At 34.7% G+C, this 15,592-nt stretch overlaps 1 protein-coding gene across 1 annotated transcript in view; it reads right to left on the reverse strand.

Moving 5' to 3' along the window:
• tpra (translocated promoter region a, nuclear basket protein) overlaps window positions 1–15,592 on the reverse strand; it is a 55,772-nt gene that overhangs the window by 34,378 nt on the left and 5,802 nt on the right. Inside the window, exons 12-25 of the mRNA XM_056474583.1 lie at window positions 13,688–13,885; window positions 13,488–13,595; window positions 13,175–13,395; window positions 10,524–10,684; window positions 10,309–10,436; window positions 8,782–8,930; window positions 8,183–8,345; window positions 7,968–8,102; window positions 7,451–7,591; window positions 3,885–4,056; window positions 3,633–3,805; window positions 3,409–3,561; window positions 631–747; window positions 323–526 (exon numbers count right to left, since the gene is read on the reverse strand). Coding sequence (XP_056330558.1) covers window positions 323–526; window positions 631–747; window positions 3,409–3,561; window positions 3,633–3,805; window positions 3,885–4,056; window positions 7,451–7,591; window positions 7,968–8,102; window positions 8,183–8,345; window positions 8,782–8,930; window positions 10,309–10,436; window positions 10,524–10,684; window positions 13,175–13,395; window positions 13,488–13,595; window positions 13,688–13,885 — 2,223 coding nt within the window. The remainder of the gene's footprint in view (window positions 1–322; window positions 527–630; window positions 748–3,408; window positions 3,562–3,632; window positions 3,806–3,884; window positions 4,057–7,450; window positions 7,592–7,967; window positions 8,103–8,182; window positions 8,346–8,781; window positions 8,931–10,308; window positions 10,437–10,523; window positions 10,685–13,174; window positions 13,396–13,487; window positions 13,596–13,687; window positions 13,886–15,592) is intronic.

Consider the following 15,592-nt stretch of genomic DNA (forward strand, 5'->3'; position numbering starts at 1 on the left):
TAGTTCATTTTAGTTCAATTTGAAAAATCATTGTTAATGATAATGAATAAATGTTAATATCTAATATATATATATATTAAAAATGGATTATTATATATTATTATATATTATTCAGAATTTTTTTTCTTGGAATATTTCATGACTTGGACAAAATATAAATAAAATTCCCTGAGATTGAATGTCTGGAATACACCTTTTAAAATTCCACTTTTTGGGAAACCTGATTACAGCATTTGATTTACGAGGACCTGTAAAGCTCACTAGCATCACTCTGCATCATTCATTTTACATTCTTCCTCCTCTGCCATCCACAAGGTCTGACCTTTAGCCTCTTCTCCTGCAATACCCATTCTGTGCGGTACTGATGCAGTTCAGATGCAGCTTTCTGAGCTTTCTCCTCCTGCTGCTTCATGTTTTGTGTTAAAAGCTGTCCCTGTTTCTTGGCGGCCTGCAGGGCTTCCACATCTGCAGCATGCAGCATGAGCTCTCGCTCGTATTTATTCTGAGCCTCTGCAGCCAGCTTAGCCTGAGGCCAAAAACAATACACACAGGTGAGTAAACGTAAGAAATTCTACAAGTAGGTGCGTGAAGATATGATTGGCTAATTTAGTGCAAGAGTTTCACACCCACCTGTACTTTGCTGTCCTGTGTGGCTTTCTGCTCCTGAGTGACTGCTGCTGTAGATCTCTGCAGAGCTTCCTGAAGCTCAGTCTGCATATTTGTCATGCTCCTCTTAAGCTCCTTCACCTGTCAATCGAGCAAAACAAAAGGTTTTAATATTCAAAACTTTGCCCTTAAGAATAGCTGCCAAGTCTAGGCATGGGCTGGTATAAGATTCTGATGGTATAATAAACCTTGGATAAAAATATCACGGTTTCACGGTATTGTGATTACCGCTCTAAAATATATTCTTTTCAAATGTCTGGATAAAAACAAAAACTCCTTTCCCCTTTGAGCACAATATATTTTATTTTTTGAAAGATTTATAATATTTTGGAGCAGAAAACATGTCAGGCTGAATAATGAAAATGAATCATTGACTTCTGCTGTCTTTATTAGTTTCAAAAACACAGATTTTTTTCCAATTTAAAATTGCATTATTGGATATTTTTTTTCTGTTGAAGATACTGTTGTCCTCAAAAACAAAAAAAGTAAACAAAAAAATTTTAAAAAATCGTACACATACCTTAGGAACAGTCTTACAGAAAATTTTTGCGGTTTTAAAACCTTGACTTTTCCAAACAGAGGTATACCTTGAAAACGGTTATCGTCCCACGCCTAGCACAGTCAACATTACACACACAAAAAATAAAAAATAAAAAAAGTCACATTTTGTTTTTCAGAACTGTCTACTGGTCGTGTTATGGAAGATTGTGCTGAATTTCTGAATATTTTCTAGGTTTTCAAAAATAAAGCTGTTCTCAGGTAGAAGCAGAAGCGTTTATTTTGACAGCAGTAACAATGAGAAAACTCATCGGGGGTCTGGCAAGGTCATCCCAATACAGTTTAAATACAATTATTTATCTTAACCATATAAATCCATACATCATTATATTTCCATCTGCTTCACCAATAATAGAATCTCCACTTTTTTTGGAACTTCCAACACTTTTCCAACTAAGGTCCTTCCTTTCAGCTAATTGTGTAAAGTCAGCAAAATCAACTGTTTACATCATCTAATACACCAACCTTATGTTTGACTTGACAATGTGCATGATTATATCTTTGACCAAAGATTTAATGCACACTCTTATTTTCTGTTTTTTATATATGTGTGGGCATGTTCAGTATACACTTAGGTCTGTTCATGTCTCTCTTGAGTTGGAGTCAAACATTGTCTTGGAGTCCTTGGCTGTTTCTCAATTCCAAGAACGCAGAGAATGGACTTGCGTTCTTGTGGAGACCTGTCTTGCCAGGTGTTCTCGGAAGAACGAACTCGGGAGACCGCGAGAACAGAGAACATGTCCTTAGAGAAATGAGATATTGCGTTCTTCCTTATGGTCACATGACCTTCACACATTTTTTAATGGAAATGACTTAAACATTACAGCATTCATACGACAATTTATTGTTTTTCCCCTTTTCAAAATATATACTATGCATAAAAACATTATAAATATACGTTGCACAATATAAAAACAAATTTTAATACAAATTTCAGCAAACAAATACCTTTGTGTTTATTCCTTTATTAAGATGTCCATGGTAATGTTTACTTTGACCGTTTCATTTAGGGAAACTCCTAAGGTAAATAAGTTATATCTCTTAATAAGTTAAATAAGTTATATAACTTTAATAATAAATCTAAATAAAATGTTGCGCTTCCCACCTCCAGTCGAAATGACTTCTAGCACTTCTAGAGCGAGATCGGTGATCAAGTCTGCATCGGTGCGTCCTAGATATCAAGAACACATCCAGGAAGTTTCACGCGTCCACTGTTCTTGCGGTCTTGAGTATTGAAACTGAACTTTGAACATAAGAACATAAGACCGCTGAAGAACGCATATTGAGAAACAGCCCTTATGTTTCTTCACGCTTTCTGGCTGTGTTACAACTGACAGTTCTGCATAGTTTAGCTCCAACCCCCTCCAACTCACACCTGCTTAATCGTCTCTGGTAGTCTTGAACACCTTGATTAGTTGGATCAGCTGTGTTTGATTAGGGTTGGAGCAAAACTGCAGAGCTGTGAGTCTGAGACCTATGATGTAGAACGTCGACAATATATAGAAACTTATTCCATAGTTGCCTTATACAAATCGAATGTACATGTTAGTTGCCCTCACTCTACAAGTACTTTAAATCTGAATGGAAATAAACCAGATGAACACACAACAAGGCTCCATTAATTACTAATATGAATTAATAATGAACAATACTTATGCAGCATTTATTAATCATAGTTCAACATTTGCCAATGCATTATTAAAATTAATTAAAAGTTGTGCTTGTTAATATTAGTTAATACACAATGAGCTAACAAGAACTAACAAGGATCAACAGCTTTTTTATTAACTAATGTTAACAAAGATGAATAAATACTGTTATAAATGTGCTGTTCACTTTAGTAAATATATTAACTAACAATATTTAAATGGAACCTTATCAAAAAGCGTTACCCCCCAAAAAATGTACATGCCACTTTTTGACCTGTATGACCAGTGGGACTCAAGATTTTCTGCCATCTACTTTTAACACCCTGGTGTGGCCAAATAACACAATTCAAATACTAACATGCTTCTCTCATTGGCACAAACTAAAATCTAAACCAGACCAGATTCAGCTAATCTACACCACTTAGGAATGATAAATTGCAAATGTTTCAGATGCTTAAAAAAACACTACTGTGATTTATTTTCAGGAAAGCAAGTCACAAACAACATGGACGTGCCATTCAAATGTGCTCCTTACCCGTTCTTCAACACTGTCTACAGCTTTCATCTTCTCCTGCTGGAGCTCCAACTTCTCCTTCTCTGCTTCAACCAAACGGGCTTCCAGCTGCTGATTCAACTCCCGAGCCATCTTCAGCTGGTTGTCAGTGGAGGTCCGTGCTTGCTCAGCCAACTGAAAGAATAGTAATCTTTGAGTATGGTGGCTCCCTCAACCTGTTTAGCTGTTTATAAGAAGATCATGACCTGTTTCTCCTTGTTCACAGACTCCTCCAAGCTGAGCACCACAGATCTATACTGCTCTACATTGGTGGTGGTGTTCTTCAAACGCTCCTTCAGGTCAGAGTTCTGTTCCTCTACCTGCTGTAGACGTGCACGTAGATCATCCACCTCCTGTTGAGGAACGCTGGGAGCTGAAACTGAACATAACAAAAACAATATTGCTTATACAGGACTGGAAGTTATTTGACAGTCAATATTTCATTATTTTGTGTGTACCTCTGGGCAATGTCCTGACAGGCTGCTTAAGTGCTGCATTCTGATTCTCATTGTTGTTCAGTTGCTGTCTCAAAGAGGTAGCCTGCTGTTCAGCAGATCTCAGCAGCTCTTTAGTCTTCTGGTATAGTGCGGTCTGTGACTCCAGCTTCTTCTTAGCCTCCAACAGCTGAGTCTAGTCAATGGAAACGAGAAAGTATTTCCACAAGTCTTCTAGATAGGCATGCACAGAGCTTTTACCACAGCATTTATTTCTGCAGGTTTCACAAAGTCAAATTTGTGACTTTAAGACCATCAAGAATGAAATTTTAGACGTTTAGGTCTACACGCTAAAGCTTTTTTTATGGCCCAGCAATAAAAAAAAATTACTTGCCCCATTAAGAAAACTAATTATAATTAGTGATTTCTTAGAAACACATTTTAATTACTGCTACAAAACAAGCAGACCTTTAATTTTTTCAACATAACGTAAATTAAAACTGATAAACTAAATGTATGCACAACAGACTGTTATGATATTAGTTGTAAATAGAGTTTTGCTAAAAGTTGAGATGTATTGTCTGCGATTGGACGCGTGTTGGATTGACCGAGTAGCTTTGCATAAACAAAGGAAAATAAAGACCCATTTAAAATAATTAAGACCTACAAGACAATATTTTAGTAAATTTAAGACTTTAAGGCCTATATTTTTGTTTTAGAAATTAAAAGACATTCTAAGACTAAGACTCTGCGAACAATCTGGATTTAGACTGGAAGAGAAATTATCTTATGCTTATGAAGGCAAGCAAGCTTATAAAATACATTGATAAATCAGTCAAAATAGCTCAAAATTAGTCTCTAAGGACATTCCATGCATCTACATGAATACGTTTATTGTCATGAACTGCATGAGCTCACCAGAGCAGCAAATTCAGCCCAAATAATAATGTACTTGTTCCAGCTGTTAACAATAGCGATACTGCTGTTATGGCAATGCTGATAAACTGACACTGTACAACTCGTTCAATCGCTGCTTGCAAAAATCACCTACTTTGAGTAGAAACTACAGTTGAATTTGAATTTACTACACGACTGTTAGAAAAGTATGTTCTATATGGTATGAATTAAATTCAAACGCATTACATCTGCCATTTGTCATTATGCCTTGCCTACCCGCATCAGTTAGACCGCTTCACTTATATTCACAAATTCTCTCGCATGGCCTCATGGGAAAGCAGTGTCCCTTAGATGCTGTGGTGTCTGGATGGTTTAATGACATTAATTACTCATATGCTTTCAAAACCAGCAATAAGCAATGAGAAGAAACATAAAAGAGGCTTTCGACAAAGTTCGAAGAAGTCAAAGACGTACTGAAGTGGGTCCAAGAAATGGTCCAGATGACAATTTTAACCAACTATTATAACCGAATAGCCTGGGAGTGTTATTTTCAGAGGAAGATATTCTTAGCCAGCTAGGAGTTATGGCCTTGAAAGACAAGACCCCTGGTAGACCGCCCGAATGCTGATGTAAGAGAAGAAACTCTTTGCTATGTTTTTATTCAAGTGCATCACTCTGGAGGTAACTACTAAGCTCTAGAGAACAAGAGATTTCTTCTTTGTATTTACATTTTTGAAATGCGCTCAAGTATAATAAAACATTGATTATTACTTTGCTATGCATTTACTCAGAACCAAACATGATTTTCTTCTCTGTACTGACATTTGAGATATTCTCAAGTATGGACTATTTCAATGTGGTGATGTCATTAGCCTATGAACACTTCCTGTTTGTTATCAAACTATTTAATAACTGTAACGGGAGACAATTCAATCATAACTTCATGTTAAAGCAGCTATCATAACAATATTTTTTAAAATGCGGCTCTTTTTGGATTCTCGGAAGCTATAGAAATTCAAAAGGTAAAACAGGAAATGTGTTGGGACCATTGTTTACATCCCTCAAAATGGTCTATTTCAAAATTTTGATATACTCAAGTATATAGAAACATTGATGGCTTAAAACATTAAAGGCACACCTGTATTCAAGAGCTCAAATACTGTATAAAAGGCTGGAACATGTAAACCAGTAGTGCGCTTGAACAGACTTCTGTATACTGCAAGTCTTAGGCCCTTTATTCTCAGTGGAGAATAAAGTAAAGGATTTTGTTTTGTTCTTATTTTCGTTTTATTCTTCTTTTTCACTGAATTTAATTTATTAATAAAGTATTTTTATTAATTTTCTTCCTAGAGTGGACATTGGCTTCATTCGCAGAACCCATCAAGATACCTTGTTTTTCAAGGAATAATTAGATTCATACCTTAACACGTTACAAAAGAAAGTCCTAAACAAAACTCTAGCTAAGAAATATAGTGAAGACAGGATCCTGCTTTCTTTATTGAATTAGGTTATTAAATAAAGGCATCCAGCACAATGCGCACTTCAGAATCTCGCTGGAAGTAGTAGGTCATCTGGGTACTCAGGCATGTGATCAGCAGAGAACAAAAAAGACGAGACGAGATATTTATATAAATATTTGATATTGGCCATACAATTTAAGTGCACCTCAATGCCTGGACAGATCCACACACTGCCGCTAGATGATGCCCCTAACTCAGTAAGTTCTCGTGCTCAAAGAACATAATTTTTCCTGTGATTTAGTAGACTCTTTATTCCACGTGATAAACTACTAGTCAGTCAACAATTAGCCTAATATACTTTAACATTCCTCCCTGAAAAAGATATCATACATTGCTAAAAAGAGTTTTTCAGTTTTCTAGTCGCTGATTTTTTATATTTTATAATTAATTCAAACTATATTTTTATAAATGTGTAAAATCATCTAAACTTATGAAACTTTCATGTATTACATTTCAGGTGGTATAGGCTGCAGCACTGAATACATGAAGACATAAGGACAGATGACTTTGAGAGGATAATAAAAAAATGTGCGCCCTGGCTTTATTTATAATGTACATTGAGCACAGATAATCGTGACATGCAAATGTAGGATAGGATACACTTTATTTGTCCCCGAGAAAAAATGTGAAAACGGAAAAAGTGCACAGCTGCGCACACATTCAAAGCCATTTTATAATCTTGCATATTGTCAGTAGCTTAGTCATATGCACACAATATCATTATATTTTACACACAGTAGCCTAACAGATCATCCCTGAATGACGTCTGGAATGAAGCAGTTACTACTCCTTGTGCCCAATGATGAACAATGACGGCGCAAACCATCAATCAGGTCGTCTGCTTTGACGACGATGATCCTCACCAAGTATTTTTAACATGTCATATAGTATGGAATTACGCTCTTTCTGATGCAGCCCAAGTAGATCAAATTTTACTGGCTTGTGTTTTTTATCAGTATAATTAAGTTACTGAGTTCAATTTAAAAAGACTTACAAAATTACTTTTACTAAAATAATAAATAATTATTACAATGTGTTTTGGTTTTCGGCCAAGTGCATCCAGAATTTAGGGTTTTGTTTAAGCCCGGAATTTTAAATTTCAGTGCATCCATATATTTGGGTGTTGACAAATTAGTTAACACTAAATGACTCATAATAAATAAAGGAGCTTACATCTTGGTTGCGTTCCAGTGCGTGTCTCTGTTCGACTTCCTGCTCCAGCCTCTTCTTTAACTGGATGATCTCCTTTTCCAGATGCTGGATTTGATTACTGTAGCGCTGCTTGGTCTCAGTCTCAGAGCGCTCCATGGTGAGCTGTAACACGAAAAGAAAGTTAAAGGGAGATTGCACCTAAAAATGAACATTTCCTTACCAACAACTCACTTTAAAGAACTTCTTTCTTCTATTGAACACAAAACAACACACAAAACATTTTGAAGAATGTTGGAAAAAAGCAGCTGTGATATCCATAGTTGGAACAAAAAGTAATTCTATGGAAGTCAATGACTGCTGTTTTGACTAAACATTTTTCAGTATTTCTTTCAGTGTGTTCAACAGGTTTGAAACAAAGTGTAGGATGAGTAAATAATGACTGAATTTAGATTTTTTTTTGGGGGGGGGACTATCCCTTTTAAGAACAAAGTCAAAGTGAAAAAGAGGTTTGATAAAGTCAGCTGGGATGTGACTGTACCTGAATGGATTTGAGGTTGGTGAGCAGGAGGTTCTGGCTCCGCTGTTCAGTCAGGATGGACTCCTTCTCCTGGTTCAGTCTGTTTTCCACCTGCTTCAGAATGTCTCGCTCCTTACGGATGTTCTCAGCCCGCGACTGGTAGAAAGAAAACAAAAAGATGCTAAATACCTGATTAACATAGAGAATTCATTAAAGCTAATGGAACGTTCTCTGACCTCGGCCATGGTCAGTTTCTCATTGGCCTCCCTCAGGTCTTGAGTCATTGTGTGAATGATTTGCTCATGTCTCTGATGGGTGGCAGACATCTTTTGATTCCTCTCCCGCAGGGCTTCAGTCTCTCGTCGAAAGCCATTCACATTCTCCTGAAGCATATCATACCTGCCATAGAACAATTCAGACTTCAAGCATTCAATCCATTGCAATTAATGAGATACGAATTAATCAAGCAATTCAAATGTATTCAATTATATTAATCTAATTATATATAAAAATCAAAAAATATAAAAACACATTCACTAATATCACTACAAAGGTTGTGCACTGATTACAAATCATTTTAAATAAGGTTACTAAAATCTAAATGTATTAAAATGGTCAATTTAATGAGATCATTTATTGAAAAAAGTTATAATAAATAAAACCATAAACCAAAAATTCTAAAATTATTTCTTTTTTTTTTTCATTTTTGTGCATGAGCTATTGAAGAAATACAAACATGTATAAATATATCAGAACATGAAGGCAAGACCTATTTGCAGCAAACTGCAAATATGTAGCTGTGGCTAAATTACCATTTCAGGTCTGATGTTCTCACCGTTTAGAGGAAAACTCCAGCTGAGAGGACAATTTGGCCTTTTGTGAGAGCAGGTCAGACACTTGACCACGAAGCCTCTCAATCTGCTCATTTAGAAGCTTGTCGTTTTCGGCCTTCTCCTTTTTATATGTAGTAAAGGCATCATTTATCTACGAGGAGAAAAGATGAATTCAACCATTAATATAGAATATCCAAATGAGTTCTGTGCTTCGGAGTCATTTATAAGGTGAAAACTTGTTCTTCTTTTTATCATTCCAAATCCAAACACAAGATTTACAGCCACGAAACACAAAAATGAAAGTCTATGAGAATATTCATACATGGATATCAGGAATACAATGACAACAAATTTAAAGAAACAATTCCCAAAAACTAAACATTCCATTATTTATTTAGCCCTTACTTACAAATCTGTCTAACTTTTTTTTGAAGAAAGCTGGAGACATTCATTTCCTTTTGCGTTCAACAGAATCATAAAACTCAATGTTCTTAAACCACTTGAGGGTGAGTAAATGTTGCTTGGTCAGGTGAGCAACTGACTCAGGCTTCACATATTTTAAGATGGCTCGAGTCTCATTTAACATTAAATGTCAAGAAAACTGTTTTATGCCTGCAAGGGATAAATTTGAGGTGCTGATTATAAAAAAAAGTTATTAAAGAAGTGAACGAATTTAAGTATCTTGGCATAACTCTAGGCATTAATTTAAAATTGGATAGTTATGTTAAAAATATATGTAAGAGGGTCAAGCCAAGTATAAACTATTTTTGTTTTATTAAAAAAATTTTAACATATCAAACTGCAAAATTATACATGCACACAATGATATTCTCTTACTTGTCATATTACATGTCATCATGGTCACAAACCTTTTTAACTACATTGGAGCCTACTGAGTCTATATACAAACAAGCAATTAAAATGATGGATTTAAAGCCTATGCGATGGCATCCTTGTGAGGTTTTATGTAAACAGAAAATTTTTGGTTTTGATAGTTTATTCAATTTAATTATTTTTTAATTGGTTTTTAAATGTTATCATGTTCCAATGCCGTTTTCTGATCTAATCAGTAGGCATCAAACCTCTCAGAGTCACACGAGCAACTGCTAACGGTGACTGTCTTGTACCACAGTGTAAGACCTCTTCTGGTCAATCTGTTTTTTCTGTTACGGGAACCAAATTGTGGAATGATTTACCTGTTAGCCTTAAATTGCAAAGTAATATAAATATTTTTTGTAGTTCTTAAAAATTGGTTAAAAATAAAACAGCAGTGTTTGCACAATTAGTCTATTAGTTTGTTTGATCATGCAAGAATTATAATGTTATGTATATGCATCCATATTATTTTCATTTTATATGTCAAGCCTCCCGTGGACAGGTGTTGAGAATTTGCAAGTCTGCTAAAACATTTAAATGCATTTGTCCAGTGTAATTGTGATGTCCATGTCAAAGAAAGAAAGAAAAATTCTTTGGATAAGCTTAATTTTCCTATTTAAAGTGGAAAACTTTGGTGAGTTGATATGTCTAACCTGTTTAAGTGCTGCTTTAGACTGAGTCGCCTGGAAAGACTCTGCAGCAGCAGCCCTCAGTGGTGTGGATCTGGTGGCCATGGGTCCTGCCCTGCTGGGAGTAGTGGACTGAGATCCGCCATCTGAACCTTAACAATACCACCAGCAAATGAGTTACACTTCAGTTTACACTTGGAATATAGACCAGGAAAATAAAAAAAGCAATAATTTCTCACCCTGTGGTGGAAGCTCGACTCCAGCTGTCTGCAGAAGGATACGGTACATGTCTCTCTGGCGGGTGGCAGATTCAGCCAGCAGCTTCTGATGGTTTTGCTGTTCCTTGATCTGCTCCAGCTCCTTCTGAACCTTCTCCAGACTTTGTTCTAATTCTGTTTGCCTGAGAGAACAGAGGTGAATTTTTAATGACTTTCAAATAGTTAATAAAGTATAGGAGGACATGGAATGATTCTATATGTCTTCTGTCTTCTGATTGACTGATAATACTTGGAGGAATTAATTAAAACCACAACAGGTGGTTTTAATAACATTTGCCTTCCATTCATGGTGCACATCTTTTTGTTACAAAATAAGACTTTTTCCCCTTTTTTTTCTGAAAATTTCTTAAAATGATTGGTGGAATTTCAGGTTTAAGGAACTTCAAATCAAAATGTCAAACAAATCATTGAAACTAATTAATATGGTTGTGCAACAAATAATTCTATGTCAGTCTGCACTTTAAGGGACAGTTCATCCAAAAATGAAAAGGTTATCACAATTTTCTCTTCCTCCACTTGTTCCAAACCTTTTTGAAGTTTCTTTCTTGTGTAGAACACAAGAGAAGATTTACTAAAGAAAGTGGCTTAAAAAAAAAACAGCCATTGATGTATATAGTGTTGTATGTAACACTTTATAATAACTACACACTGCGAATCGTTTATTAAGCATTAGCATCTAGTGATTCCATTTTTTTGTTAAGCATCAACTCTACATTACTAAACGTTAGTAAGAAGTTTATAACTGCAAATGCTGTATTCTTGTCTTATAACCACATTTATAATGTGCTTGATAATTGTACTTTGATAATTTGTGACTGGTTGATTTTTCAATACTAAATTAGGTATTGCATTATTTACAAACCATTTGTATTTAAGAGTAGTCGGAGGTTTTTAAGATCATTCAGAATGAGTTCGTAAATAATTAATAAAGTATTGAAATCAACGTTTATATATCTTATTAATCAGGCATATAGTAATGGTTACTATGTATGTTAATACATGCTTTATTAACTCAACTTCATGCAGTTTTGTGACCTAATCTAAAGTGAGGACTATTTATGCTTTATAAATCCCTTATAAATGACAATTAAAGGCTTGAAAATTTTTCAAATGAAAAATAATATTTGCAATCTTATCTAAAAAGTAAAATTACTGTAAAGTTTAAACATTGCTGAATAACAGGAGTGTCAAAATATGGCATACAATTGGATAAAACAAAAACAACACACTAATTTAACAAAATAATAGGATGCAGTGTTTAAACTGTACAGTAATTTTATTTTAGATAAGGTTGCAAAGATTTATTTTTATGTGATACAGTTTCATTTGTGGATCTTCAAATGAACAGAAATCAATAAAGTCTTTAATGTTTTTTTTCCTGTTGAGAATTTAACTGAGCCTTTTATTGTCATTTATAAGGGATTTATAAAGCATAAATAGTCCTCACTTAAGATTAGGTCACAAAACTGGATGAAGTTGAGTTAAAGCATTTATTAACAAACAAATTAACTATTAATATATGCCTAAATAATAAGAATTATAAAATGTTAATTTCAATAGTTTATTAATCATTTACTAACTCATTCTGAATTACTTTAAAAAAAACACCAACTATGCTTAAATAACTGGTTTGTAAATAATGCAATACTTAATTTAGTAATGAAAAATAAATCATTAAAGTATAAAAGTACAATTATTAAGCACATTATACATGTGCTTATAAGTGAAGTGAATGCAGCATTTGTAGCTGTTTTTATAAACTGCTTACTAACGTTTATTAATGTAGAGTTAATGCTTAACAGATAATGAATTCACTATTTGCTAATGCTTAATAAATTATTCAGTGTGTAGTTATTATAAAGTGTTATCGTATTTTTTGTATTATTATTATTTCTACTTCGGATGTTAATGAATTTCATGTTTTGAGTTGAAAAAAAAAAAAAAGAAGCTCATAAAAGTTTTGAACCACTTGAGCACAAGTAAATGATAGACCTGTCACGATATCCATTTTTTGTTGTACGATATATTGCACCAAAATATATTATGATAAACGATAATATTGTCATTTTAACGTCATTTAATGCCACTCATTATATAATGCCAGAAAGACTATTTATAACATCACAATGCAAGTGCACTCTTCGAAAAACACATTTTATTCTCAATAATATTTTAAGTAAATTTAACAATTTAAGAATTAGGCATTGGTATTACAATGTGTAATGCATTTCCTAAATAAATAATAAATGTTAATAAAAAAGTGCAAGGTAAAAAAGTAACAGAGGCTGCGATATCTGTTACCAGATCTGGTTTCAGAAAATACTAAAGTAATTTATAATAAATACTATACTGACACTGTATGTATGGGCGATATATATATCGCATCACCAAAATTGATGGAGGTCATGTCCATGTGTTGTGTGATAAGTCAATATATTGATTATTGTGACAGGCCTAGTAAATTATGAGGAATATTTGGGTGAGCTTTCTCTATAAATCTACTCTACATCTTTTTAATATATAACTGTTGCTGAAAGACTCATTTAAACTTTTTGGGACATGGCCTACTGATAGCAATCAATACTTTTAAAATACAAAATATTGATGAGTACTTGGCACTCTTGGCCTGGTTCTGGTCTTTTTCTCTCTGCTCCTCCAGGTCTCTGATCTTGACCAGTAAGTTCTGGTTCTGCTGCTGAAGCTCTTGGACGCTGCGGAATGCCACCTGTCGTGAGCCCTGGACCTCAGAGCTGCTGCTCACAGCAGAACTCACATCCTCACGCACCACCTGATTACCACGTGCCTCCTCCACCTCCACCAGAAGCACACGCACCTGAATCATCAACAATCAAAATTGTGGATACACGTATCAGATTTCAGGATCATAAAGAATGAGCTTTATCTCAGCGTTGACTGTAACATTACCTGCTCAGACATGTCGGCTAGCTGTCTCTCTGATTTCTGATTATCTCTTTCTAGCACTAAAGCTCTCTTATTGGCTTCATCTGTTTCTTTCTGCAGCCGATGGACCTCCTACAAGAGAAAATAAAAAGGGATTAGCATCTACTAAAAATCATCATTATCCTGTTCCTTCTTTTTGCATTAGCTCTCAAATGTGTGCAAACCTTCATAGCTTGCTCTAGTTTATAACAGAGGCTGGTCATAGACTTCTGCATGTTCTCATATTCCTCTCTCTGGCGTTTCAGGATTGGAGCTTTGGTTTCCACCTCCACCACGATCTCATCTAGGACCTTGTTCACACGCTTGTTTTCCAACTTCTCAAGGTGCAGCTGGTCTTGTGCTTCCACAAAGGCGTTGTACAGCTGAGAACAAAAACAGCACAGATAATATAGTAGATAAAAATCTAACAGTTAAAGGTTTACTTTTGATAAAAACTGTACAACTTTAGAAGGATTCACATTTAAAAATAGTTCATTTAAAGTCTCTCCAGATAAGAATAGTTTAAACTGTGTATACATTACATACAATCTGTATTGTATTTAAATAGGAAGTCATTTAGAAAGACAAATTATGAAAGCAATTAAATTGAAGCAATTTAATCAAATAAAATGTAAGCACTTTTCAAACCTTAAAAACATTACTAAAATTCAAGCCTGTTATGTTAAATTATGAAGATTCTGTCTGAAAACCAATTATGTTTATTACAAGCAAAATACCATAAGTTTAAGAATGATGGCTTGCTCGGATTGTGAGCTGCGATTTGGTGGATTTGCTCTTCAGTCTTTAAACTTTCAGTAGTGAAATTTAAATCACACTGAACTGAACTAAACTGAACTAAACTCTGAAATCTGGACTTTACTAGAACTATGTTAAGCTGCTTTGACACATCCTATATTGTAAAAAGCACTATATAAATAAACATAAATTGATGCTGCATTGCACTGTACCTATGAAGCACCTTTAGGTTCCAGAATGCAATGCAATTGTGACATCACAACAGCATAGTTCCTAAGTGCTCAAAGGTTTAAAACAGTCTTAAGTAAACAGGTTTAATGCCTAGAATAGGGCCCACGGGTCAAAGTTGGCTCATTGTAATGTTTGATTTGGCCCACTGTCCCATCTGAGAAGAAAGTGAGAATGATGGAGAGATGAATGCCTTTAAAAGGAGATCGTCATTTCTAATTTGACATAACCTTTTTTTTTTTTTATTGCTAAGCTACAAAAAAAGAATGTTTCAATTAAATGTTGTGAATGAATCTGATTTTTAAAATATGTAAATAATGCAGAAGACATTGGTGAGCAAATCAAGGCAAAAACTCATGCAACTCTAAAAGATATTGTTTCTGTTTTTACTGTAATAAGTTTGTAACAAAATGTAAAAAAAATGCTGTATTAGCTAATATAAAGCAAAGTTTTCTAGTTATTTTTAAATAATTATTAAATGAATTACCTGTTGCAGCTATATTTACCTTCGGCCCACTAGCCTCAGTCAAGTTTGGTTTTTGGCGCTTCATAAAAAAAGGATTGAGCACCGCTAGTTTAAAATATTTAATTTAAATCCATTCAGATTTTCCGCTAGTATTGGACATTTCCACTATCGCGCATTAAGCGAGCGTGCCAGGGCCAGTTGCGTTTGCACTGTCACTTCTGGGGCCTGCCTTTTTCAGCCCGCTGAATACCTTGGGCCAAAGAAAGCCAGCTGAGGCTTCGGGGCGGAGTAAAAGGAGAGGCGAAGTTTGCTCGAGTCTGGAAAAGATGGCGTGTCGCCATTACACTAGCTTTCAGATCGCACGAGTACATGTGCCAAAAATAAATAAATAAGGAAAAGAAAAACATATAGCTGGTAAGCTTAAAATAGGCTATTCCATAAAACACCTTATAGGCTGGGTGTCTTTTTGCTTATGATCGCCCTTATGTTTCCCTTTTAAATGTAAGGGTGTTGCATAAAATAATGAAGTAGTTTTAATTAATAAGTATTATTTCTTTGCTGCGTCCTTCTTGATGTTTCAATAACGCATAATAATCTTTACACCATATTAAAGACACAGCAGCCAGTAACTTTAAGTTGT

This window comes from Danio aesculapii, chromosome 2 (assembly GCF_903798145.1).
Source record: "Danio aesculapii chromosome 2, fDanAes4.1, whole genome shotgun sequence".
NCBI classification, from domain to species: Eukaryota; Metazoa; Chordata; class Actinopteri; order Cypriniformes; family Danionidae; genus Danio; species Danio aesculapii.